This window comes from Ciconia boyciana, chromosome 1 (genome assembly GCF_034638445.1).
Source record: "Ciconia boyciana chromosome 1, ASM3463844v1, whole genome shotgun sequence".
NCBI classification, from domain to species: domain Eukaryota; kingdom Metazoa; phylum Chordata; class Aves; order Ciconiiformes; family Ciconiidae; genus Ciconia; species Ciconia boyciana.
The window spans coordinates 183208551-183235638 of record NC_132934.1 but is presented as its reverse complement, the minus strand read 5'-3'; the positions used below and the strand labels follow the sequence as shown (position 1 = coordinate 183235638).

Sequence of the window (27088 nt, the reverse complement as noted above, 5' to 3'; positions counted from 1 at the left end):
TGGAACCAGACCACATCTGGTGGGTCTGGTTCTGCTGTCACACTGGTGTTTCCCGTGTGATCCAAAAGTAAATGCCCGCTGAAACAGAGTTATGGCAGTGCAAAAGAGGTGCATGTGAGATTGCAGGCAGGCGTTTAGTGCATTTGGGGCACGCTGGGGTATTTTCCCAGAAGATCCTCAGACAGAGGTGGGCACTTCCACAGGTTTCACTTTGCTTTGGTTTGGGGTGGAGGAGGGGGAGGGCATTTCTGAAGCACTCACATCATCTGCAGTAACTAACAGGACGTGGGAGAAACTACACACTGAGGACATCTATTGCAACAGTGTATTATAGCCCTCCAATCCTGTATGTAAATACGAGCTATCTTTCCAAGATGTATGTTTTTAATTTTTTTAATTTCCTTCTTTAGAATATATATATAAATAATTTATTTTTTTTGATGCAGAACAGTATCATTGGGGCCCCATTGCCTCCTCCTCTCCCCATAAACAACCAAACCTTCAGTGCTGAAAATTTTACTTAGTCAAATAGAAAGAAAATGTACGTGGTGATTCCCTCCTACCCCCAAATGTTAACAAAACTCACATTCTGTCATAAACCAGCAAAACAACTAGTCAGATTTCCAGTAGCCTGAGTCAATATTGATGATTGCTTTATAGTGAAAGACTTACATGCTCTTTCTTCTACCAAAGCTCATTTAGAAATTACAGCTGGGCTGCATTCTGCTGCCAGTTAAATCCACACTGTCCTCTACCGACTTTTGTGAATGTGAGAAATGGCAGAATTTGGACCATTGGATATAGGGTGCTAATCAAAGAATGACTTAATTTTTAGCAGGTAGTTTAAAGTCCAAACTCAGAAGATGTATTCCAGAGCAGTGGACTCGCAGAGTGAAGGTGAGGGCAGAATTTGGCTCCAGTTGATTTAATTTAAAGTATTACTTCATGATTAATGCAGCTTAATGTTCAAATACTAGAGGTATGTTCCAAAGTGATTTTTAACATTTGGATTGAAAGCAGGCTCTGGATAATGACTATTAAATATATTTGAAATGTCATATCTGTTTTATCCTGTGGTTCTCCTAATATGCTGTTCTGAGTCATAGGGGAATGAGCTGAGTGTATCAGAAGTGACACAGACTCATTTTGTGTATGCAGCTAGTGGGAAAGAAGTTGCACTGTAGACACTTGATGTACCAAAAGAAAATTCGTAATACCTTTGAGTTATCATACCCTGCGGTTTCTGAACACCGAATGTTCTAGTTGCCAGCTGCATCTAATGTTTTAAACTAAATAGAAGTGACCATTGGTAATTGGCAGGTTAAGTAACCAAAATTCCAGTAACTGATGGCCTGTAAATTAAATATTTATAACTGGAAAAAAAAAAAAAAAAAAGGCTGTCTGTAGAAGGTCACTGTGAACTAAACCTCAACCCACTATTGAGTTGTGTCACAGAAACAATTTCATTTTATGCCTATCATGAATTTGTGTTGCTATCAATTAGGTGAGTGGAGCAATACTTAAAATCCGAAATTGATTTTAACAAAAAGTGACACTCCAGGAAAGAGTTTAGGTTAGGGCACAACCAGAGATAATTTGATTTATAATTCATGCTTTAAAAAACAAATAACTTTCAATGACACTTGTTTAAGTAATGTCAACTTTTTTACTGTAAAATGGAGTTGTCAGAATGCTAAAAAAAACCACATTTTTTTCCTACTGACAAGTGTAATAGTTACTAAAAGACAGAAAATTATACTTTCCTACAACCATGTAATGTCTATATAAAGCAATTAATTCATGTATTGATGCTACTGAGTAGTAAAGATTCAATTGTAGTGTAAAATCCCTATGGAAAATATGATTCCTTTTTTTACAGTGTTCACTGTATAATATCAATCATGATTTTTTTTCCTGAGATCTATATAAAGCTAAAAGAAGAATTTCCTCCCTTAAAAAGGTGTGTTGTGGTTTCTATAACAGTTTTCGTTATGACAACTGTGGGAAATGTTAACTGTAACTCCTCATAGCACATACTGGTATATCTAATATTGTTTTTGCTTTCCCTGAACATCTACACAGAGTGTTTTGGATGTTTAGATGGTCCAGCCAGTAGATTAGGAAACATTCATTTTTCCCTAGTGAACAAACTGTTCAAACATACTTATTGATACTATATTTTGTAGTTGTATCAACAAAACAAATACACAGTATGAAACAGAGTAGTTGCTTTCTATTTAGGAAAGGCCCAGACTTAAAGTAGCTAGATGAGAAAATCTGGCCCTGTTCACTATAATTTTGCATTACTGAAATACATTTTGTATTCTCCATCTCCACATCCCTGCCATAAATTTTATATAAAATTTGCATTTAGAATGTACATACTACTTTGTGTCTGGTCCTGTACTTCTGCCTCATGTAAAATTCAAACTGCAAACTTAGGAAAAAAATAGTAAGGAATCAGCCCTCTCTCTGGATCTGCTATATCCTTAATCACTCCAGGAAGCCTGTGTCTGGAAAAGTAAATTGCACAGTTAGGAATCAAAGGTATAGCCAGTGGAAAAAAGATACAGAATCCAAACAGCTGCTTTATCATCTCCTTTCATTAGTCAATTCAGAAAAGCAGTTTTCTTTGTTACCTCAGTAAGGGAAAGGCAAACAATTGTGTAAGTGTTCTCTAGCGAATATTCACTTTAGTTTTTCCAGATACAATACTGAGCCACGATAATCTCACACTATATAATTCGTACAATGGAACTGCTTTTCTTCACTCTCATTTTCTTGGCAAGTGTTTAATGGCAGAATTCTCTAGCAGGTGCCTGTTATTAAAACTTTATGTTTATATATATATATATATGTGTACATACTTATATATCCATGGATATATATATACATACTAAATATTATACTATGACTTAGTACATCTAATTGAGTCTATAAATATTTAAAATCAAATAAATAATTTATTTCTCAGTAAGATCCAAATTTTCTCACTCTTACTAGGAGTGCATAACACTTTTTTTGCTTTGCAGTAAGAGTTAGTAAAGTCAATAGGCTTTATGATCCCTGATTTCTCATGAATAGTATTTTATTCTACAGATAGCCCGATTTATATCAATGAATACCTGTGGAGTAAAGTGTTATTTAGTGACTATGGGTTTCAGACTGACCCAAAATGACCAGCAGGTGAAGAAAAAATTGCCTGATATGTGTACGAGCGGTGTAATCCTACCTCTCCTTTAAGTGACTTCTGTTACACATCAGTCACACAGTTTAACAACTTCTGTGTTTACTCACTACTTCGTAGCATCCAGCTACGTGCCATGGTTGCATGTGTTACTTATATGAATAAATGAACTTCTTCAGTACCATAAAAATGAAATAATTTAAATATTTATACATATATATGTATAAGGTTTTGGATGGATAACCAAGGATGCAGTATACCTCCAGTTTTTATTGGCACAAGAGACTTGCAAGTGCTTAGGGCCTCTGAAAATAGACTGTGATTTGACGCACACACGAGGTTGATGTGGATGAAGAATAGTGTTTAGTAACGTACTGGGAAGTCAGAACAGCTACACTTTAGCATGTTTCTTTGCTTTTAACTTCAGCAATCATATTCTAAACATACTTCAGAAACAGTGCTTTCAAACGCAAGTCAGTTAAAAATATTTAAATATAAGCCAGTGTTATACAACTCTCATTGCCAGATTCAAAATTCCATGTGACCTTTGAATCACTCAAGGTCCAAACTATTCATTTTTATTGGGGAAAAAAAGAGGAAAGCAGGCAAAAATGGAGGCTCTGCGTGACTGAAAGAAGATTTCTGTTCACTCTAGACCTTAAAGACTGCTGGGCAAATTCTGTTAGTCTCATTCTGGTGAGTAAATCAAGCTGACCTACTCACCTGACTAAGAGAAACAGGATTTTGCTTTATTTTGAAGAGCAAACATTAGAAAAAGAAATATTATGTGCAAACATACACATATATGTTCATGTCTCTCCTACCAAAAAGTTCTGAGTTAAATCAGTTCATTTTTCCCTGGGTGAACAAGCTGCAATTTCTTCTTGCACGTTTCCAATAGATACAAGAGTGGATGGATAAAGGGGAACAAATAGTTTCTTTAAACAAATAGGTTCTAGAAATAGGTTCCTCAAAGTGACATTACAGTAGTGTAGAAAACTATCTACATATGCAAGGAGCATTTATCATCCTAGAGATTATTTATTATTACACTTGTGGTGCAACTTGGAGCAGTTTGTAAATATATCAGGAATGAGATGGGAGTGAATACAGAAAAGGGTGGTCACAGCTTTTGCTAAACAAGAGCTAAAAAAGAATGACTGTGTTGCAAGTAGCTCTCAAGCTGGGAATCACCGTAGCTGCCGTACTAGGCAGTCCTGTAGTATTTTAAGATAAAGTACAGATCATTCTTAATACTTCAGGCACCTGATGTTTATGATGCGTCAACAGATTACTGTCAAGTCCCAGTGCAGCTTCGTTGCCAGGTGTCTAGTAGTACCTAAGAAGATAGAGTCTTCAGGGGAAATTAAAAACATAAGCTATATTAGTACTGCTCTGTCTTTAGATACACTATTCCATGCTTTACTTTGAGAAACTTCAGCTCAGAAATTTCAAGATTGCAAAAAGAAGTCTGCAGCTGCTGCAGTATAAGGAGAAGGAGCTTTCCTCAACAGAAGTTGCATTCATTCTCAGTGGTTTAAATTCCTATCTGAAAACAGAGGTATTCATTTTTTATTTCTATATCTTCTGCTGCAAATAAGCAATATTATTCTCTCTCACTAGAACTAGTAGAAGTTAACATTTTGCACCAAGAGGATACTGGGGCAGTTCTACACTTTCGCAAGTTTGCAGGCTCGTCCTCCGTAATTCCCCAAATTTTGCAGCTGCATACTCTAGAGCTGTATCTAAGGACACTAAATTGTAATCAGATTAAACTTCAGAACTACCTGGCTAAGATGCATTATGGTAGTTTTTAAACTGTTTTACAAGGTTAGATGTCTTGCAAAATAACTCCTGTGAATGTTTGCATTGTGTAATACAGTCTGCAGATAGCATGATTTTGTGTTACATCATTCTGTAGCTTTAGTTTTACTTAGTGAAGTCAATATCAGGGTTGGCTGTGTAAGAATTTCAGGACAGGATCTTTTCTATATTTTTGTGAAGCATTTTTTCATTTTTTTGTCAAGATACACTGCATAGTACTGTGACACAAAGTACATATATTTTAGGACCGGGTCTGGCAACATACTGCTTACTATGGCATCCGCCCTAGCTGCTGAAATAGGCAGAGGAAGCAGAACTGGGCTCCTGTTTTGTGTTACATCTGCTCTGCTCTTGATCTTGAGCTCCTTGCTGGTATTATTTATAGCAATATTATTTCAAAAGGATCATTCCTGATATATAGGTCCATATGAGACCTAAAGAACTTTCCAAGATGAAATACTATAATATAGAACAATAAACATAATAGAGAAAAAGACAGTTTAAGAGTCTGAAGCAGAATATTGATATTATGAGAAAGAAAATGATATTGCCAGAACAGAAATTCACATTAACCAATAAATTAAGAATAATAATGTCTCCATAGAACTTGCTGGTTTATAAACTATAAGAGTTGAAGAAAGTAAACGCAGTTAAAAGACATGAAGCAAGTCATGCAGGGTTTACTGGATCACAGCTCTCAATGGCTCTTAAAGTTGCCTGAGCTTTCCTCATATTGGTGCTCACCGTCACTGCCTAATCTTAAATGGGAAATTCCACACAAATTTTTGATTACCAGTGCAATTTACATGACTGATCCTTTGAAGAGTTATCTTTTAACAATAGATTTGGTCAGGTTTCTGTTATCCTTACCCACGTTGATGAAAAGGCCTGTTCTTACTCATATTTCAGTCAATAGCATAATTTTGACTTCATCAATGATTTCAGTGGTTCAAGAGTAAATTGTGACTAAGAGCCTTACAGAGTGCAGATAAGAATAGTATGATTAGGCCCTTTATTTTTAGATCCCAGTCTTTTCTGATGTTTTCTTACAGCTTCTTTACAAACAATTAAGGAGACTGGAATTTAGAAGATTTTGTAACCGTGATGTGAACTGTAACATAATCAGGTGTGCAACTGAAAGAAGAAATCAAAGACTCCCTTGAAAATATTGCTGAACACATATTTTCACGTTTTCATCTGGTTTTGAAAGTGTGCATAATACAGCATTATTCTTAAAATTCAGCAAATATTGTTACGTGGAAAATTATCATTAGGTACATGTAAAATGTTTGCAAATAACACTTGGTATTAAGAAAGCATAGATACAACCTGGCTTTACTAATGAGGCAAAAATGTCATTAAAAAAAAATTTATTCCTGAGTCACAACATTTGACTGTAAACCAGTTGGTATTTCATTTTCAAATGAAAATTTTTTTTTTCTTTTTTCCCCAGCATTTTTAATTCCTTTTCACTACCTTCCTCCCCAGGAAACATTAACATACTGGGTAATATTTACACATATGTTTTTAAAGATCCTGCTTAATTTCTCTTTATTTTGTTGTTTCTAGAAAAGTTAAAATGCCTTGTCAAATTAGTTTCAGGTTTCGCTATGCAAGACACTCATTCTACATATAAAAACTGTATGTATATGAACTGTTGTTTTCCTTCTGAAGAAAACATATAGGACGCATGGCAGAGGTCTTGAGTTATCCCTTCAAGACTGAGAAGTGTCTGCACGTATAAAGAAAAGACATTTTGATACTAGTATTAGTATTTTCCAACAGGTAAGAATTTTCTATGAAAAGAACTTAAACAATGATTTGTTGACCAGAGCAGAAACACAGCTCTGTTTTTATCTCTAAAAGTATAGAAGCAATCCTTTGATGTCAAAAGGTCAGAGTAGAACAGTTGGGACAAATTTTTGCAGCAGATAGCCTGAGAGCTTTATGCTTTCAATTGTACCTTTACTTCAGCTGTAAGAAGAGAAGTGGTGAAATTAATGTTAAAGGGTTCAAAAATATAGGAAACAAGTGAAACTCTCAGGGGACTGCAGGCTCTTACCTAAATAGGAAAAGAAAAAAAAAAAAAAAGGAAAAAGTACTAGGAAAAGAGTGGCAAAATTATTTTAGGGAAAGTTCCTTAAGTTTAAGTGTTTCATTTGTTATGTTTTTAAAGGGGCAACAAGGAGATTAACTAGTTGTTGCTGCTTTTGCTGATATGATGAGATGAAATGGAGTAGTGTACAGCCTGCCATAAATCTTAGCCAGGATGCTTTCTAAGCCTTAGTAATATATTTGCCATGGTCTTTTTAGTGCAACCTTTTTTTTTTTAGTCTTTTTTTCAACAGAAGAAGATTCTGGATTAATTACTGTAAATCTTATGAGAAAGAAAAAATAGATAAATTATTAAGCATTTTAGATAAAATACTCAGTATTAAGTACTACATTCAAGAACAAGCAAATTCATATGAATGTCCCTGTTAATTAGGATATTAGGCAGTGCTTTAAATAACCTCCTTGAGCAGTTATATATTTTCTAGCTAAGTCCCAAAGGCTGCTGATACAATTCCTGCTTATTAAGGTCACACGAGAAGCATCTCTTTCTTCTACTGAATTGCTTCCACTAGTTAGTGTTGTTACCTGTACAGAAAGGATAGCAGAAGATCAATTCATCTCTCGCTTGAGATGAGAAGATAGCTCCTTTTTTGCTGATGTGTCCTCAAAATTGAGGAGTCTTTCTACATATAAAGATACTACTGCATAGTTTCAGCCAATTATTAGTGTTACTTGTACAGGACAGCATAAAGATCAATTTGCATTTCACTTTCACGCAGTGAGGGGATATCTCCTCTTTCAGCCCTCAAGACAATCTGTCCCATGCTGATGTGTTTTCAATTTAGTACGCTATAAGCGATCTAGGCAAGTAAAATCTTTCAAGTGAACAGTATTTTATTTTAGCCATGGACCTTCTTACTGGCTTTGTGATGTATGTATCAGATCAGAGTTCCTGTGGTTCATAAAATACTCTTACCCGTAATAGAAAAGTTTCTAATCGCATCCTGTTCCCTGCTGGGTGCTTGCGTGCGGCAGTCTCCATGGCACGCCAAAGGAGGACTCTAAAGGGGAAAGGAAAAGCCTTGTTACAAGATACAAATGCACAATTTCAGCCGTGTGGGTGGGACCTCTGATCGATGCATTGTAAGTTCTTGCAGTGATAGACATGCAAAATTAGTTTCAGGCAGTGTTTCAGACCATCTATTGATATATGTGTGACACGCTTGTATTTGCCTGTACTAGTTCTAGTGACACTATGATTACTGGTATTTGCAGTCCTTGCCCTGGAACACTTCCAGGCAGTTTTATTGTATTGAAATGGCTCTTACAGTTCATTGAGCATCTAGCATAACACCGCTGAATATGATCGGCGCGTTTGCATATATTTATTCAAAAAAAATCAGGCAGTTAAACTGCATAATTATGGGAAAACGAATCATAACAATAAAAGACCATTTAAGTTAACAAGCTTTGTGATCAAAGGATAAATACAGGTTGGATAAATGAGACTCTAGATGTAACTAATCTACATAAATAGGCTTTGGTCTGATTAGAGGAAAGGAATATATTAAAATAATCTAAAGGTATTAAAAAAGCATTTTACTTCAGTACTTTTATAACATCTAGTTTTATTTCATCATATTTTTAACATTTCTACTCAATAAAAATAGCTGTGTTCTGTGATAAACTACTTTTATGTGTTTTTATTTCTTGATTAACAATGTTTGCAGTGCAAAGAAAGTCCAAACTAACACAAGTAAACAAAAGTAACATCATAAGCTTTAATTCTAGTTTGAATGCGTCGTGTGTCAAAAACCTTAAACATTTTTTAATGTCTTAATTTTAACTTTTTTAATGTTGCAATGTTTTTTGATTGATTTTTAATTAAAGAAAAACATTAAAGGGAACATTTAAAGGACAATTTCTTGTTTACTGTCTTTATCAGCAGAGAGCAGCCTTTGTAGTGTTTGAAAGCTGGTGCATTAAAAATCAATTTCAAGTCTTCAAAGCTATAAACTCTTGCTTGCTTTGTAGATATATACTGTTTTTAAAATCATTGGAAGCACACTTGACAATTGAATTAAAAACAAAAGGTAAATAATGGCTTCATCAAAATTTGAAGTATTTTAATGTATTTTTAATAATAGGTAAAGGATTTTTTATAGAGAGCAGACATATGAATCACAATTTTGTAGCTTTTAAATGCATAATTTGTTCCTAAAGACAGTTATATGTATTATTTTATTAATAGAATTTTGTTTCAAACTTCTCTTGGTGTTATTCTGTTGTTTTTAATGAATGCCATGATTCAAACAAGGAACATGTCAGTCAGTTTCTTTACATACTGTATTTCTATCTCGTTCTTTGCTGATTGCTAAGCAACCACTTATGGTTAAGATTGTTTAGCTACAACTCAGTTTAAAAAAAAGGTGAGCTGAAGTGGGATAAACAAATTTTTATTAATTCTTAATGAAAATATTTAAATTCTATGAAATTTTAAAGGTGACAAAAAAAAGAATATTGTTTTAATAATGCACCTCAGATTCAGCACTTGGGCTTTGTTCCTACTGGTATTGAGGAAAAGACTGCTTTTCCACAAATCTAGAAAGAGTAGGATCATGTCCTTAACCAGTGCATAAGTAATTTTGAGGCCTATGGAAACTAATTTATATATATATAATCGTGTTAGTATTATATCTTTCAAGGCACGATCCTTAAAACACTTATTCAGTGAATATTTTAATTTAGGTCAATAGCACCACCGAATTAAATAGATCGCTTACAGGAATGGAGTTGCTGATGTGCATAAGCATGTGCAGAATTCATCCCAGAATCTGTGAGTCTGTGTTAGCTGAACTGCTCCCTGTTGCTTCTCTCCTTTGCTTTAAAAACACTGCAAAGCTGCAAAAGTTGTTCATTTCACTTAGCCTCCAACTGCATTCTCTAGTGTTCTATTGACATAGCCCTGATGTCTGAATATTTGATATTTTTACTTTTTCGCATAGACTTGTGTAATTTGATATGCAGATTTGAAGATCATAAAAACAATCCTGCTTTGATGATCACGAGTAAGATTATCCAGCCACAGCTGTAAAGTACCAAGTGTGTTATTTTCTGATCTCTTCATCAGTTCAGTGGATCAAATGACAATAAGAATATAGGGGAATTTAGAATGCTTGGGAAATAATGAATTTAAAACCTTTTTAAAAATGGCAGCCATGAAGCCTTAGAAATAATTTAGATTTCTAGACTATATGTCAGATAGTATAACTGTATGTATGAATGCGTATGTGGAGATACCTAGATAAGAGAGCAGCATGGATTAAAAAGAACTATCTAGCTGGATAAAAGGCATTATTAATGACTGATGTGCATGTAATTTTTTTTGATATTGTGTATGATCTGTACATAGCAGTGTAACAGAGTTTTGGAAGATGCTGTCAATCCGTACCTTTTGCTGCAACCTCGAAAGCATCAAGTTTAGAGACAAATGCTGTTGTCATTTTTTTTCCTGAGGCAAGAGTATAGGTAAGGAAGGACCTAATTTTCCACTTCATGGTGGAAGTTATACATCTTGCTTAAAACTGCGTATCCTGCTATCAGACTTCAGGATTGAGAGTAATGATGAAAACGAGGTATAAGTCATGTGACACGTGAGAATACTCAGCGCTCAATTGCTTCCATCAACTGTGTTAGGTATTAAAAAGCACACAATAATTTGCATCTCATAGCTCCGAGGCAAGGAACATATCAGTCAGTTTTGTAGCCATTGGGTGAAAAAGAGGGGAAACCAAAATGTTTTATGTTATTTCTTTCAATGCATAGTCTTCATTTCGTCTAGATCTGTAAAAGTATTTTGTCTGTTTAAACCACCTGTAGCTTCTTTTTAGGCCTAACAGGATATAGTATTGCAAGGGGCAGAAGTAACTGGATGAATTTATTTTATTATTTGTTAATTGGCCACCATATATATGAACTTTCCCAAAGGTATACATCTCATTATTGTAATAATGTGACAGTAATGAAATAATAATTCCTTCAAGAGTGAAATAACTCATTTTAAGTGCTTTCCTGTGCTCATTTGTTTCAAAACAAGAAAAAAACTTTAATTTCAGTTCGTATAAAATATATGTAGACCACACACACTCTTTTCTTCATCCCCTGATACTGGCAAAGGAACCTTAGGAACGAGTAGCTAGATTTCTGGATTTTGTCCTACTTGTTAGTCTACTTTACTTGCGTTAAAGTAAAGCAAGAGAAAGCTGTTTCTATTAAGCAAATGTAAGCTTCAGGAATTTTGGTTAATATTGGCAAAGATCTTTAGATAAAAATAAATTGCCTGCAGTTGTACTGGTCTTGCTGATACCAGTAATTGAAGAAATAGGCATACATGTTGAATAGCCGTGGGAGGAGAAGAGTTTATTTAAAGGAAAGGTTTTGTTCTAATTTAAATTTTGAGCCATAGGTTTTCTATAGTATTTTATAATAAAGACAGTTACATAGTAATTTGGGTTAGAATGCATGCCCAGTTCCCCATCTCAAAACCCAATTTCTTACTACCTGTGGCTATTTCTATTAAAAAAGAAACATAATTACTATGAGTCTCAGCAGTCTAAGAGTAAATTTTTGCAATTACAATACCTCCCTTGGGCAGATGTATGAAAATGGCAGATTAATTCCTGCCAGTATCTGTCTATTCCTTGCACATTCTTAAGGTTGCTGGTAGCTTGGATTATCATTATATTGGTGCTGTTTGTTATGCTGTGGTTAAGGTTAAAGCAGCAATCCTATTATAAATCTTTAGGAATAGGGGTCTATACCATTATCTTGGAAACTCTCTATGCTGAAGTTTGATACACAAGGTCCTAGAATTAAGATCCTAATTCTATTTTCATGGAAAGTGAATAAGTTTGCTCTTGATCTTAGCATATTTTAGAAGGGCATTTTGTACTTTATTACTTAATGCCTGAGAAGATTTAAAAAAGACAACCAACAAACCAATGTTTACTCATTCTTAGGAATTTACAGTGAAGTTAATAAAGTTGCATGTGAACTGAAGGCCATAGAGTAGTCCCTTAGTATTTTATGGCTTTTGTTTTATTCCCAATGGAACAATGGCGTGTTTATTTAGAAAGAAGCACTAGTAAGTTAAGATGGCCCTGAAATTATGTAAATGAATAACTTTCCATTGAAATAATCTAATTCATCTCCTAATGAGCTTTTCTACCAGAAAACAAGTTTTGAGGGCATATGTGTAGAAGAATTGAATGCAAAGGCTCCGCTCCTGGAGATTATTCTCTGTAGCTAAGCACCTAACTCCATGTTGAATTCCAGTGAAGTTGGAAGTTGGTGTGGCTTCATGTGGGCTCATGATCCACCTGCAGGGAGCAGCATTAGTCTGTGTTACACACTATCCATTTGAATATTCAGGAAGAGCAGTATGAACAATCTTAACAAGTTTTTTTTTTCCCCCTTTCCATGAGTTTTTGTTTGGAATTTCTTGCACTGTACCTGTCATATTTTCATTTCTTTTCCCATTTTGAAAGAGGCTTCACCTGACACACACTTCTGAATGTTGGCTTGGGGACTTTTGTGATGTGGACACTATTTAGAGAAGGTTGCATTAACTATTTTCTTTGAAAGTTCATGACTAAAAAAAAAAAAAAATTAAAAAATTAAAATATGTATGCATGCTTCAGTTGCTATTGTGTGCATTTTCTTTGAAAAAGGTGCTCACATGCTGGGTGAGCATCCTGATTATTAAATACAGAGGCAAACCCATAATTTAATCACTGTATTCTAACTAGCCCCTCAGTCAAATATTAGCATTCGTGTTCAGTCTCTCTATCCCTGGTGAAACTTTCAGCAGTGTCCTAGATGTTGACAAACCAACACTGGTTTGGAACACAAAGAAAAGTTTCCTAATCATGGAATCTTTGCAGATAACATTTCTTATGTAGATCTTCCTTAACAGCAAAATCTGATTTCAGACTTTCAGTATGACAAGCTGTAATGAGAGGGGTAATCCAGAACTTTTTTTTTCCCAGGCTGTTAGGAATTACAGGTCAAAGTCAGCCCTTAAATACCTGAGTTTATAGATTACCTGTGGAGATCCCTAGATAAGTGGGTGTTGTGTTCCAGATGAGGTGATCCTATTGAGAAAGATAACTATTTTTTTTGCTTGTTCTGAATCAACTTAATGTAGAGTCCTGTATGAAGACATTGCAGTAGGTTAATACTGAAATGACAGAGCTGTGGATGGTTATACAAAGCCCTATAACCGAAAGGCCTATTTTTTCTGTTCAAGCCTACTTGACCACTGCTACTATATTCATGGTGTATTTGATCAAACTTTCCATTTTATGAGGTACCTCATCATAGGCACATGACTGTTGTGGCTTTAAAATATATTTAGGGACAGAACCTCTTGCTAAATTTGTGCAAGCCTAAATTATTTATCTTATGTCACAAATAATAAATCAACTCATCACCATTTTACAGTTGAAAATCTCCTTGCACAAGCATGTGAGGCTGTAAAGTTTGATGATCTACTGTTCTGTCATAAATTCAGCCATTATTTTGGCAGCATATTTAGTGGTGTGTCTTTTTCCAGTGCTAAGAGGAAATAACTATGCCAAGGTATTTGTGTGAAAGTAGGGCTTTGTATCCTGTCACAAAATGTTTCTAGAATACATTGTTGGGGATTTTTAACGAAATGTTGAAATAAATAGTTGCATGACCAAAATAAGAAATTAGACAGAAGGTAATAAGTTTTAACATCTGTGATTTTCTTCCTAATTCCTAAGGAATTTAAGTGAAACATTACTTTTCTGGGGAAGGATTTTAGGAAGAGGAAGGGAATAAAGCTGCAGCTTTAAAGGAAAGGAGTTGATCTAGATTTACCTCTGTTCTTCTGATCGTCACCTAGGAAGAAAGTTTCAGACTTCCTCTTTATGTGTGTTTGCTGTGGAGGCAGTGTGGCTTCACAATCAAGTCCTGCTTTATCTTTGTTGCTAATTTTTTTCACTCTGTAGGGAAGAAACATAGAACCGGAGTCTTGTGCCACATAGAGTGTTTGCTGCCTAGCTAATCACCTTTCCCTGTCACTGCCATTACAAATCTGGTTAAATGCTGTCCATAGAGAAGACCATATGCTAGGATAAAGGAATATTACGTTTAAGAGTTTCTTCTCATTTTCTATCACTATTGTAATCTTCTTCCTGCTCCTTTGCAGCTTTCTTCAGCATACAACATATGTATCTGTGGGAATGTAGCACGCTATGTAAAGACTTGCTTATCCCATAATTGAAGTAAGCAGACTGATCCAAGGGCTATTGAAACCAATTTGAAAACATCCATTGATTTCAGCAGACCTCAGGTCATGGCTTGTGGGAGTTTTATTGTTGCCTTTAGTGAGAGTATGGGTTGGACAGAAGAAGGTAAACATAGTGGATAGATGTTAATACAAACTTAACAGATTTAAAATATCCAGTGTCTCTGTTTCCCCTTACTAAATATTGTGAGTACAAAACAATTTGTCAGTGTTAAAAGGCGATAATTTGATCTCCTTCTCCACCATATAGTACTGCAGTGTTTATAAGCTTTTAACTGTTCAGAAAACACTTGTGATATGTTGCTCTTAGAAACAGGAAAACAGTAATGGTAAGAATAGGACAAATTCTATAACACTTACTGGCTTCATTGGGAATTCCTGCTGAGTAAGAGCTTTCAGATATGTCTCAAAATTAAAAATAAAATGCCAGGAGCTCACAATTGCACTGTAGAATCTGTGTGCATGAAAGAAAGAAAGAAAAGATAAGGTTGTTTCCATACAGAAAAAAGGGTTCTAAACACAAGGAGAGAAAAATATTTTTGAAATTATAACAAATATTTGATCATCTCCTTACATTTCAAGGCACTTTTTTAAAGTTTCCCTTTAATTTTAATGTCTTAAGTTCCAGACTTCATATTTAACATGTAGATTGGAATGAAAAATTTAAAAAAAACCCTAATGCTATCAAAGATATACTCCCAAAGGTATTGTTATTTTAAGCTCATGGTATGATATTCTTAGAATAAGCTGGATATTGTGATAAGTGCAGATTTCATTCTAGTTAGATAATTGTAGTTGAGTCTGTTATGCAGTAAACATAGTATCTGTTAGGAATGCTAAGGTAGACTCAACATGGTGGGAGCCATAGATAAAAGGTGCATTAAAGCGTTTCAAATTCAATCATTAGGTTTCATTGCACCCATCTGCTACCAGAAAATATAATTGGCAACTTGATTCATTGACCTTTAACTGTCATTTTGGACCATGTTTTTTAAATCCATACATTCAAGTTAGACCTAGAGACTTAATTTGATAAGATAATGCCCAGTACATTTTAATGCAATTACTTTTTTCTTTTTTCTTTTTTTTTAAGCAAAAGGATTTTTTAATATAATCAGGTTTAATGGTCTGTTGTATATTCTGCTAATCCAGTCAAAGTAGTTATTTAATATTGAATGTGGTTAAAAGCAACTAATGTTCAACTTCATTAAAGGTTCTATTATATAGAAGACTTGCTGAACTTCTACTGTATTTTTATGCACGAACTACTACCTCTTATTAATTATTTCCAGGGGTTTCTGTTACATTAGAATTATACTTACAAGCTTCAGTTCCGTCAAGATTATACAGCACAGTACAAGGGTTAAATAAGCATTGAAATTGTGGAGTGCTTCATATTTTGTTCCTAAAATGTGTTTTATCTCTTTCCTTTTATTTTCTGGAGCAGATATTATCTTGTGCAGGTGGGGTGGAGTGCATACATCTCTTAGCAGTTCTATATGTGTGGCACACAAGTAGACTGATATAATAAAATAACAGTGTTACTTAGAGCAAGCAGGAAACATAATGTGATGAATGAGGATGATTTAATGTTTTCTCAGCAATGGTAAACAATTATAGTATTCTGTCATCTGAAGTTTATGTAATGGAAAAACATGATTACATGCGTTTCTTTACACAACGGGATACAATTCTTGAAATATTTATGTAATATAGAGACAGATGTATGTAACCTAACCTTATAATCCCATTTCACAGCTTTCCCAAATACTGGGGAGCTCGATAAATAGGAAGCTGATTATATTGGCAGTATAACTCCATTAATAGGATTCGGATTTGCCTTGTTGACAAGCCAGTACTGTTAATATGATCCAGTATATTAAATTGACAGGAAAACTGGAGTGATAGAATGTATCTGCAGCCTAATTGACAGGGAAGCTCTTTCAAAAGGGTCTTAATGTGGTTTTTATTGACAGAGTAACTTCAGTAAGTACATATCATTGGTGAACAGTGTAAATATATTGGATGCAACTGTACTAGCAGATTCAGGTGAAGTAGTTATTGTTCTGTTTTCCCATACTTCCATCTTTACTTTTATATAAGTCGGATCAAGCTCTCTCATAAGATCTTCACGAATGCCTCTTAAAGCACCAGTCTAACTGCACTGCTCACAGGCATCTGACAGCTTGTAAATTATTTTAAATGTGTTTATCATTTTTAAATGAATAGAGGCAATACAGAGCAATGCAATAATGTGTCATGAATTTCATTATGTTTATTTATTGACATTGTGATAGCAGAAACAGAACAATTGTACTTTCAGCTTGAGCTCTTAATGTGGTGTGATGTTTGGCACCTCTTCCTACGTTCTGATCTTGCACCTTCTCCAAAAAGTAGTTCATCTTAAGAGCTCATATTACAATTATATTCTCCTAGTCCCCTTTGACAACTTTCCACATTCTCTTCCCAGACCATGCTAATTTCATTAGATGCTTACATTTCATGCTTCTCCAGTGCAAAATAAAATGAGGCTCAGAAACCTGAAACCATTGTGAAACAAACAGCAATTCGAGTTTGGTCTGGAAAATCTTCTTGATTCCCTTTTCAGTAGAAGGAATTTTAAGGTTCAGCTTCCACACTTTTTCCTAGTCCCATCTTTCTAAGAGAGAGAAGTCTGCATTTAAATATATATCCTGCATCTGCTCTGTCAGAGGAGTTGAAAGCTTTTTTTAAGCTGACTTCCCCACTGAAGAAGAAGCAAACTTGTTCCTGAAAGGTTTCAATCTTTTATTTCACATTTTAAAAAATCCGATCAAGGTCTGGTCTCACCCCACCTTTTCAGTGTCTTTTAAGTCTACTTTTTTACCAGGGTCACTTAAAAATGTGTCTGTCTATAGTGACCTTTTTAGCTTCTTCAGCCTTCAGGCTTGGTGCAGCTATCAATGAGGTGAGAGGAAGCTTGCCTGGGCCTTGTGACTTCTAATCCTTGCACTGTATTAAATCCCTACAGTCTAGGCTTCTGTCTTATGTCTTGTACATTGCAGAGTAAACCCTTGTAAAAATTTAAGAAATAATTGTTTTCAGTAAGCCAGTAGTATGAACACAACTGAAATATCTGCAATACTTAGTATGAATGCTTAAACAATAAATCAATAATAATTTTTTTGGTAACAAAGATAGTACTTGCTAAGAGAAAATAGTACATGGACCAGGCATTTATATGGGGACAATCTTCATTCCTTCACTTATAGGAAAGGATGGTCATCCCTGTCCCCAGCGTTTCACTTTTCAGAAGTCACTGTGCATTTGACTGAATAGCTCAGGACCTCTTTCTCTCACAGTTTTGCTTTTTTCGTTCAAGAGAAAGAGAAAACACGAGCCACCAACACTCTTCAATAAAGAGTACAGCAGCATGGTGAACAACATTGCCTTGTGGATCTGCCTGTTTTTGTTGCCCTGTGTTTTTAGTGTGCTTTTGTAGAATGTTACATGTGTCAGAAATTCACATAAACACACTGTAGGTCTTGTTAACACCAAAATACACATTTTGCAGCAAGTGTGAAACTTCCCAAATATGTACATGTCATATAAATTATGTTTCAAAAACATTTTCAAAACAATGAGAGTAGGGAGCACATATTAGGACAAGATTTGTTAAAGCAGCCTATTTAATTTTGTCCTTCAAAAAGGTAGAATAACTTATTAGAAGTTTATGCCCAGTTTTGGATGGGGTTTTTTTTGTTATTGGGCTAATAAATTTTCTTAATGAAGGAAGTCTGGTGAAATCAAAAACTACTACTTCAGGCTAAATATATACACTCACTGGCAGTCTTATACTGAGGAGTTTTTGTGAAAAATTGTATTATGTTGAACACAAACTGTTCCTAATAAAACGAAGACAATTGTCTGCTCTTTCAAAACTAGATTTGGCAGAATACAATTCTTTTGTCTTGAAAAGTGATTGCCATTGTATAAGATCTTTGTTTCATGAGGTAAGGGTGAAAACTCAGAATTAAGCTTTTCAAGAAAAGACACAGAAGATGCTTGAGTTAGATATTAAGTGGCAGTGTGATAAAGGGGAGAGATGTTTCATTTCATTTTTGCATTTAATGTTTAATTAAAAAGAAGTTAGAGTCAGCAAAGACATTTTGCTTTATTGTAGTTCCAGGTATGAACACCTACATAAAATGGAGTTGCACTGAATCATTTCTGAAAATGTGATACTTGTTCTTGTAATTCTGAGAAAAAATTATGAATATTCTAGTAGCCTAATATTCATAAATCTGATTAATGTTTAAGTCCTTTTTTTTTTTTTACATTTTAGAATACATCTTTCCCTAATATGACAATTATTTCTGGACATAATTTGTCAAGAATACTTAAATATTGCATTCCTCTGTCTCCCCCCCTCTTTCTCTCTCTTTCTTACTTTCCCCATCTTTTTCTTTGTAGTCATATGGATATTAAGATTTTTTTTTTCTTTTGAGAGAAAGACCTGTCAAATTGAAAACTTTTTCTTTTATTTTTCTCTAGTTTTATTCAAACAGTATGGAATACACCAAAGATTGCTAGAAATCTTCAGAATTGTGGTGTAACAAAGATTTTGAGTAAAAAGAAAAAAAAAGGAAAAGAGCTAAGGACCTCTAATTTTTAATAGACAGCCTGCTTTTTATAGGAATTCTTGAAAACAGAAGCTTTGTGAAGTCCTCTACCGTTGTCTTACTGAGCAATAGTAGAATCCCTGAAATGTGATTGATTAATATGGGGCTGTAATTTTAATCCTAATTTTTTTTAAAAAATATACATATGTGTGCAGAGCCACAGTGGAAGTCTTTTTTATTTATAAAAATATCAAAACATTTCAACAGAAGTAAACATATATACCTTGTGAACATGAACTTATTAAAAAAAAGAAAAGAAATGAGATTAATGTAGCCCATTGCTAAAAATATTCCCCATAATTCATTATGTAATGCTTTGCCCAGGCTGGTTCAAAGTGTTTCCAGTGATGAAGCTTTCACTTTTTTTTTTTTTTTTCTGATGACATTATTTAAGGTTAATGGATCCTATGAGGAATTTGTTTCTGATAATCTGTTCTTGGCCATAATTTTTCATTTTCCTTTCTCTAAATGAAACTTTTGGAAATCATAGCCATTATAGAATTAATTAGTAGAACCTTAACAGTTGACTTTCAAACTTCTGAATGGTTTTATTTTGAATTTATAAAATTCAGTATTCCAAATTCACCATATGAGAGCAATACTTAGCAACAATTGTAGTTTATCTAAGCCCCTGTGTGGTCTTAATAAGCAAGCCCTAACACCCATAATAGAGTGAATACTTTTACAGGCAGTTGGCAATAACACTTGAAGGATATTCTACATGTTGTTCATGCAAACACTGGCCAGTAAATGATTCTTCAAGTCACATTATTAGACTGTAACAATTATATTGTCACATCTGAAACCCCATACCAGTAAAAGTGTATTTTGCCCAGGTTTAATTTGCCTGTTCTTTTACTTTCGTCCTCCTCAACTCCCCAGTGAAAAAAGTAACATAATCAATCTGTAAGATATTTTCTGAAAGGTAGTAACCTTCTTTTTTAAATTTTGGCAGCTTTTGAAAGGTTTATATGGGTTCTGATCTCTTTCAAAATGGCATTTTTTATGAGCTTCATCCTTCTGAGAAAGCTGTATTAAACGTGTGTACAGAAATCCTCAGGAATTTTTCTGCAATGTTGCAGTAATGGCAGTGTTCCTAAAATTTCGACTTTACTCTAGGGTCACATATTAGGACAGAGAGATGGAAGAAAGTACTTTTAAGGGGCCATTGTAGCAACTGTGAAAAAGTATATCTGTTGAATGGTTTAACAGCATACTCCCCTTGGAAATGAACTGATTCCACTAATCTGTGAAAATGAGCCATAAAAGCAGGACCTCTTCTCTAGGGGAGCTATGGACAGTTAGGTTGACATCACAGACTTCTTAATTGTCCGGTATCTAACCAGAGCAGCGGACAGTTCTGCTTTTGCTTTAGTTTTAGGGACCATTTGTATCAGTATGTTTTCTTCCTACTGAAGAACTTGTATCTGAGTAGTTGGTGACCTAATTAATACTCCAGCCCTCAATCTTGAATCACAGAGACAGAAAACGTGTCTTTACTATTTAACTCCAGTGACTTTTAGAGATGGATTGTTTCTGGGCATTTAATGGAGGAGGTGGAGGGTGGAGTTTGTTTTATTTTGTTCTTCAGGAGGTTAACGGTGCTGGCATTTGAGTAATTTTTGGTTATTTATCCGGAGATTGTAATTCCGTGTAATTCACTTCTGATACGATGCATCTTACTTAGCTTTAGCTATTACACTGAACATCTTACTGGTCATCTAGATTCCCCTATAGTTACTGGATAAAGTCATCTCCAGAAGCAGTATGTACCTAAAGCTAGATGCCCAAAATGGGATGAGTTATCTTGTATGTCTCTAATGCTTATAGAGGGATCTTAGCTGATTAGCTTAGAGTAGGTGATGGTTATCTGCAGCTGAACTGAAACCTACCTTAAAACTGGAGGCAAACAGAGACACGGTGGTACTGATTTCCTAGAAAGGGCTGTATACCCAGAGAAGAACAAAGATTTTATTTGCTGTTGATAGATTTTTAAAGTAGCACTCATTTCTTAGAGTTACAGCTATGCAGTGTAAAGAGGTATGATTAATGCATGAGCTGAAATGTGTAATATCACTTCCATAGATGTTAAAGTGTAAAAATTTTAAGTATATGACCTCTAACTTCAACTGGGATTTAAAAAAAAAAAAAAGTGTTTAAGGGAGTTAGACATTCATATCTCTCTGTAATCCATTGTGAAGCGGATGCTTACTTTTCTAAGATTCTTCTAAACTGCCTAGCCTTAAAATGAAATGTTTGCTTCTTATCCCAATTTTTGTATAGATATTATCATATATGAAGCAATTCTCTCTTTGCTGCCTGTATCTCGGGGTGCTTCATTACTGCTCAACACAAGCATCATACTTTCATAGTTCACAGAAGGTCTAATGCTTTTAAAGCAGAAGGAAAAGTATTCAACTCTGAGCTCTGTGACTGTATATGGTTATCAATCAAGTATGTACATTTTTTCTTTTGCAGCAATGAACTCACTGTAACATGGCACCCAACTGTTTGTATTGCTGCAAAATACAATATGAAGGAAACTGGTCAAATCATTATAGTGTTAAAAGTCATTAATGATTACCATAAATACAGAATTTCTCAGAAGCAGCTCCCATTTTTAGGATGGCATGTAACTTGTGGTCATAACTTCTATTTTAAAATTTATATCTTGGCTAGTCCAGGGTGTGAAAAATGCTTTTTTTGCTATGAAAAAGCAGAAACAAAAAGTATGACCAGTTCTTATGGTGGTCCAGCTTATAGATAAGTTCTTAGCACCACTTTTAAGAAGGTGCTATAATTGATTCCAGGGCAAAAGTCCGACTTTTGTAATGGCAAAGATTTGATGAAAAGGCAGTTTGTAGCGGGCATTTTGCCTGACAATGACATGAAAAATGGAAATGTTGATCCTAGTAGCAGCTGTGTTTAGGAGGAGGCACATTTCTTACATTAGTAAAAGCATAAGGTCAGTTTTCCTGGGCATCTATAGTTGAGATATTAGACCTAGAAAATAGACATGAGTTCTGCAATTGGAAAGGTTTATTTGGATTGAGAAGTATCGGGTTCTGTGAGTGTCATAATGATTATATGTGTATATATATGGAGTGGACTTGCTGCACACAAGAGAGATACTAGCTTACAATTTGCGACAAGAAAAGAATAAACAGCAGAATTAAGTCTGCTTCCAAAGTATATTTAGTATATACTGAAATATTATATTTGCACCTCCATTTCTTCCTTTTTTTTTGTTTTCAATGTTTGTTTTTATAACTTGAAACATGTTAAAAGTTAAGACAAGCTTTTATTCTAATTTGCATATATTAAAACCAAGATCTTGTCTGTTTATAAGCACAAAGCACTAAACTCCCCCTAATTGAAGTGGCCAGATTTTAAAAAGTTTGGATACCTGTAGCTGAAATAATCAGCTTCTGAAACACTAACATGGAAAAGCAGTGACACAACACTGAATTTGATGTCCCAGATCTTCAGAATTCTCCTGCTGTAATATAGTCTATTGTTTGCATTTCTTAGGCAGTATTTAAGAACTTTTATAAGCTCATCTTTTAATAATGCTGCTGAAGAACAAGTCTCTATTTGGACATAAACACCCAGATTTCCAAATTATGTGGAATTTTGATATGATAAAAAATAATTTAGAATTATAAGTATAGGTGCTTTATGCTATATTTTTAAAACAGATTAGTAAAATCTGATTCTGTCATACAGTTTATCATAAAAGAAAATTAACTGATAAAACATCAGATTATTTTTGTAATGACATATACAGTGCTATGTACTCCACAGCTTAAATTAGAAACAGATTCAAAATGTGAACACAATGTGTGTTATAATCCTAATTTTTGAACCAAAGGGTTTAACTAGAAACAAGAAGAAAGTACAGTGTAAATAGACTTCATACATGCCAAACAGAAGATAATTATTTATCTTCCATCCCTTCCCTAAATCACGTAAATTATCCATGGTATACAAGCACATCTATTTCACATGTACCTTGAGAGTGGCAGGTGGCTACCTATTTTCTGTTGCAAACAGCAGAGACTGTGAAATTTCTGATGTAACTTCATGCATCTTTTCCAGGCTCCAATATTCCAACCATACAAGCAGTAGCAAATATTTCTAATGACCACCTACCTATAAAACCAAAACAAAGCTAAAAAAATGGAGTGGAGAGTGGCAGGGAAAAACAAATATCTAGGAGACCGGTCACTTGGGTAAACACTTGTTGTGCAACATTAAACCTTACCTTGGGCCTTCTGCTCCATTAATTGAGCGCTGCCTGTGTTACTGATACTGATATGCTAGATGTTGTTGCAAAACTCATAGCTGCTGCAGAGCATAGTGGTGTGATATGAAGTGATGCAGAAAACAGTAGAAGCTCTGTCACTAGGTCAGCTGCAAGAAGAAGTGACGTGTGTGAATGTACAGTATATGGAGTTTTGTGAAAGATGCAGTCTCTCTTTCTCCCAAAGAACTTCAGCTGATGATACAAGGGGAATTCAGTTCCCTTTGGCAGGACTCCATGTTGGTCTGGATGCTGTAAATACTTCTGCTTCTACAGTTACTTAGCTCATGCTGCTAAAAATATACTCATGACAGACTTAATGAAAGTATCTTCTTTTAAAAACTACTTGTCTACAACAATCATTTAATGTTCTTGTTTGCATGTGTGGTTCTCATTATCCTGACATAGCTATTAATACTGATGAAAATTAAAGAGAGAAAATCCAAATATTTTCATACTTGCACTTTTCCATAGCATTTAAAAAAATCCCACAGCTAATCAGTCACAAATTTTCTTGATTTTTTTTTTTGCCTTTTTTTTTTAAATTCAAGAGTAATATAGCAATATATGAAATTGTATTACAGCAGTAAGGGCCTCAGAATCCCAGTAGATGATGTAATTATGATTAAAAATTAGTATTATTGAATAATTCACTTTTGTAATATGCAAAAGTAATTTTTTTCTCTCATTTTCAATAACCATCAGTCTTAATATCTAACTAATGAAAAAACATAAACAATGTCATCTGTCAGGTTACTAACAGAGAATGCCACTTATTGGAGCCTCGTTGTTTACTTTAGCAGGTAATTTGTGGACCGGAATCATTTAATTGTTCTGAGCACATAATTACATGCCAGCATTTTCCAATTTAATTAAAATGTACAAATCTGAAGATTAAGGGAATTTTTGAATTATTAATCATTTCTCCTCTAGGAAATCTTGTTGCTCTGCAGGAGATTTGTCCAGTGTACAACTATACGTATTTTTTTCCTTCTCTTTCACAGACAGACAATTTTCCCGCAGAGCCCAATTACATGGGCAGCAGGCAGCAGTTTGTTCAAAGGTAAGGCCTATTAAATAACTTTCTCGGCTTCCCCATTTGCATTCTTGTCAAAATTGCTTTGCCAGAGAGTACAATTCAACTTAGAACAAGTAAATACAACTCTCTCTCTCTTTTCTCTTTTTTTTTCTTTTTTTCTTTTTTTTTTTTTTTTTAAATATGTATTTCAGTAGCTCCACGTTCAAGGATCCAGAAAGAGCCAGCTTGAGGGACAGCGGGCATGGGGACAGTGATCAGGCTGACAGTGACCAAGACACTAACAAAGGCTCCTGCTGTGACATGTCTGTTAGGGAGGCACTCAAGATGAAAACTACTTCAACTAAAAGCCAGCCACTTGAACAAGGTGAGTGAAGCCTCCAATGCTTACAAAAGCGTAAAGTTTAAGCCATCATTATAAACCTATTAGCATTGCAGTTGTGGTTTATCAGGGTGGAATAGCCCACTGATAATACTATCAGAGAAAACTTGTAGCTAGCCCAGAGCAAAGAACACTCAGTATCTTTCAGAATGAACATGAAATGAAACCGCAAGTATCCAAAGTAGATTAGAAAAAAAAAAATTAGTACTTTTCTAAAATCATTGGAATACATTTGGTCTCCGCTGGCATTGCCTGTGATATATTATACACAGTCCTTCTGCTAAAGCGTGATTTGGAAATCCAAACTAGACATGACTGCAACAGATAAAAGAATGCCAGTCATTTACGTTCCTCACGTAGTTTGGAGACGAGGAAAAGAAAAGAGACCGGGATATCAGACGAGTAAAAATGGATCAGAAGATGTTTTCATTTCATGGATGTATTTTCCTATTTGTAATGTTGATTTCACAATTAATAGTAGTGTGAAAAGTGTCAAATAATAATATAATCTGATTTTCAGTATAATTTCATTCACATCCTGTGGAGGTAGCAAGGATGAATGTCCATGAAACATCTAAAATGACTTATATCGGGACAATGACAGTGCTCTCTGCAAGCATTCATTCTGACAAACAAGCATGTTTATTTCCGCAAACTCTGTGTCCAATTCATTTTTTTCCAGATGTGTTTTATCTAATTATGAGGTCTTTTATTTCAAAAGAGACACTTCTTTTTTTTAAAAGCATCAGACAGACTGAGTACTCCAGTGTTGTGTGTGTTTGTGTTTTGCTTCTGGGCTGTAAGCAATAAGGAAGTGCACGACTGAATTATTTTTAAATGTTTTGTATGTTTTCTAATATTTTAGTTTGTTGTGGGGAAGATGATTTAGTGTTAAACACAGTTAAAAGATTATCAAATAAGTCGGCCTTAATAGGAAGCTATATTTGTAATTAAGCAGAAATATATTATAAGCTTTTTATTAATTGTTGATGGATTGGACCTAGGTTTTTTGCCTCTTAGCCTACTCTGATCTGTAGTACAGTCATCAGGAAATATATGTTCAGCTTCATTTTTCTGATTAGGTTGAGATTGTGATATAATTTTTGCTGTGTAGATATTTAGAATGCTGCAGTATAATTTATTCTGTATATATTTGAAGGTTGACCTCATATATGACCTTATTTTCCAAGTAATAAATGCCAGAAAGATTATTTTTTCCTGACCTTTAGCCACAGCAACTCTCTGCTTATAATTGGACATTGATCTGTATAAAGATGCAGTACTGGACTTTTTTTTTTTTTTTTTTTAAGAAGCTGTTTGAGTGTGTGCCTAATTTTCTCAGTTTTGTGTAAGAAAAAGACAAAATCTCTGGATTGCTATCTATCAAGTATAGCCATGAAAGAGTTCTAAAATTTTAAAAGTTTCATTAGGAAAATTATTTACTACTCAAATTAAAAATGTGTGGTTTTTTAGAAAAAGACTGTATGGCCAGAGTTCACAATATTGCTGTTTGTCCAGCAGCATCAAGCCCAATACCGGTCAAAATATAAAAACTCTAGTAAGTAGATTAAGCCAACCATTGCTGTTGCTTATTTTCACTATAATGCAAAGAGTTATATGGAGGTTTGCACTTGTCATTATATCTAGATGAGGGGCCCTATTTATCAAGAAAAAACTTATTCCAATGGCTCATATGAATTCCTCATGTTCTTACTAAACATATATCGAACTGTGAATGTTAAGTACTGTCAGCCACTGAACTGCAGCAGTGGGTGTTTATGTGAATTTTCTTACTGAGAAAAAAAAAAAAGCAATGAAGATAGAGGGATAAACTGCTTTTTTTTCTTTTTCTTTTCTTTTTTCCCCCAAATATAAATATATCTGTTTTTCCCCTAAATATAAAAACATCCATTTGTATACTTGTATGAACTCTTCCATCTCAAGTGTGCTGTAATAACAGCATTGGCATATGATGAAAACTGAACCTGCAGCAAGCACCTTATGGGGTTATAGATCACTGCAGTAACAAACGTGGTGCAATGTGGTGTTCCCAATCAAATCAGTAATTGTTTGTCATTGAGCTTAGTACGATTAGGGATCTTAGCCCAAAGTAACTTCTCTCTTTTGAAAGAAGATAAACAAAATTGCTTTCTCTAGTCATAAACCAAGTTGAAAGAGGGTGAGAAATACGATATATGTGATTAGGATAGAAAAAGAATTGCATTTTCTTTAGAGAAAAATTGTTTTCCTGGAAAAGGAGATGGACAGCTTGCTAGAAACAATTGTCTACAGCAGTGCCTGAAGCAG

General features: G+C 34.5%; 1 protein-coding gene across 1 annotated transcript in view; it reads left to right on the top strand.

Moving 5' to 3' along the window:
• The window catches only part of PCDH17 (protocadherin 17), an 87904-nt gene that overhangs the window by 2862 nt on the left and 57954 nt on the right, over nucleotides 1-27088 (top strand). The window contains exons 2-3 of the mRNA XM_072854193.1: nucleotides 24368-24426; nucleotides 24594-24766. Coding sequence (XP_072710294.1) covers nucleotides 24368-24426; nucleotides 24594-24766 — 232 coding nt within the window. The remainder of the gene's footprint in view (nucleotides 1-24367; nucleotides 24427-24593; nucleotides 24767-27088) is intronic.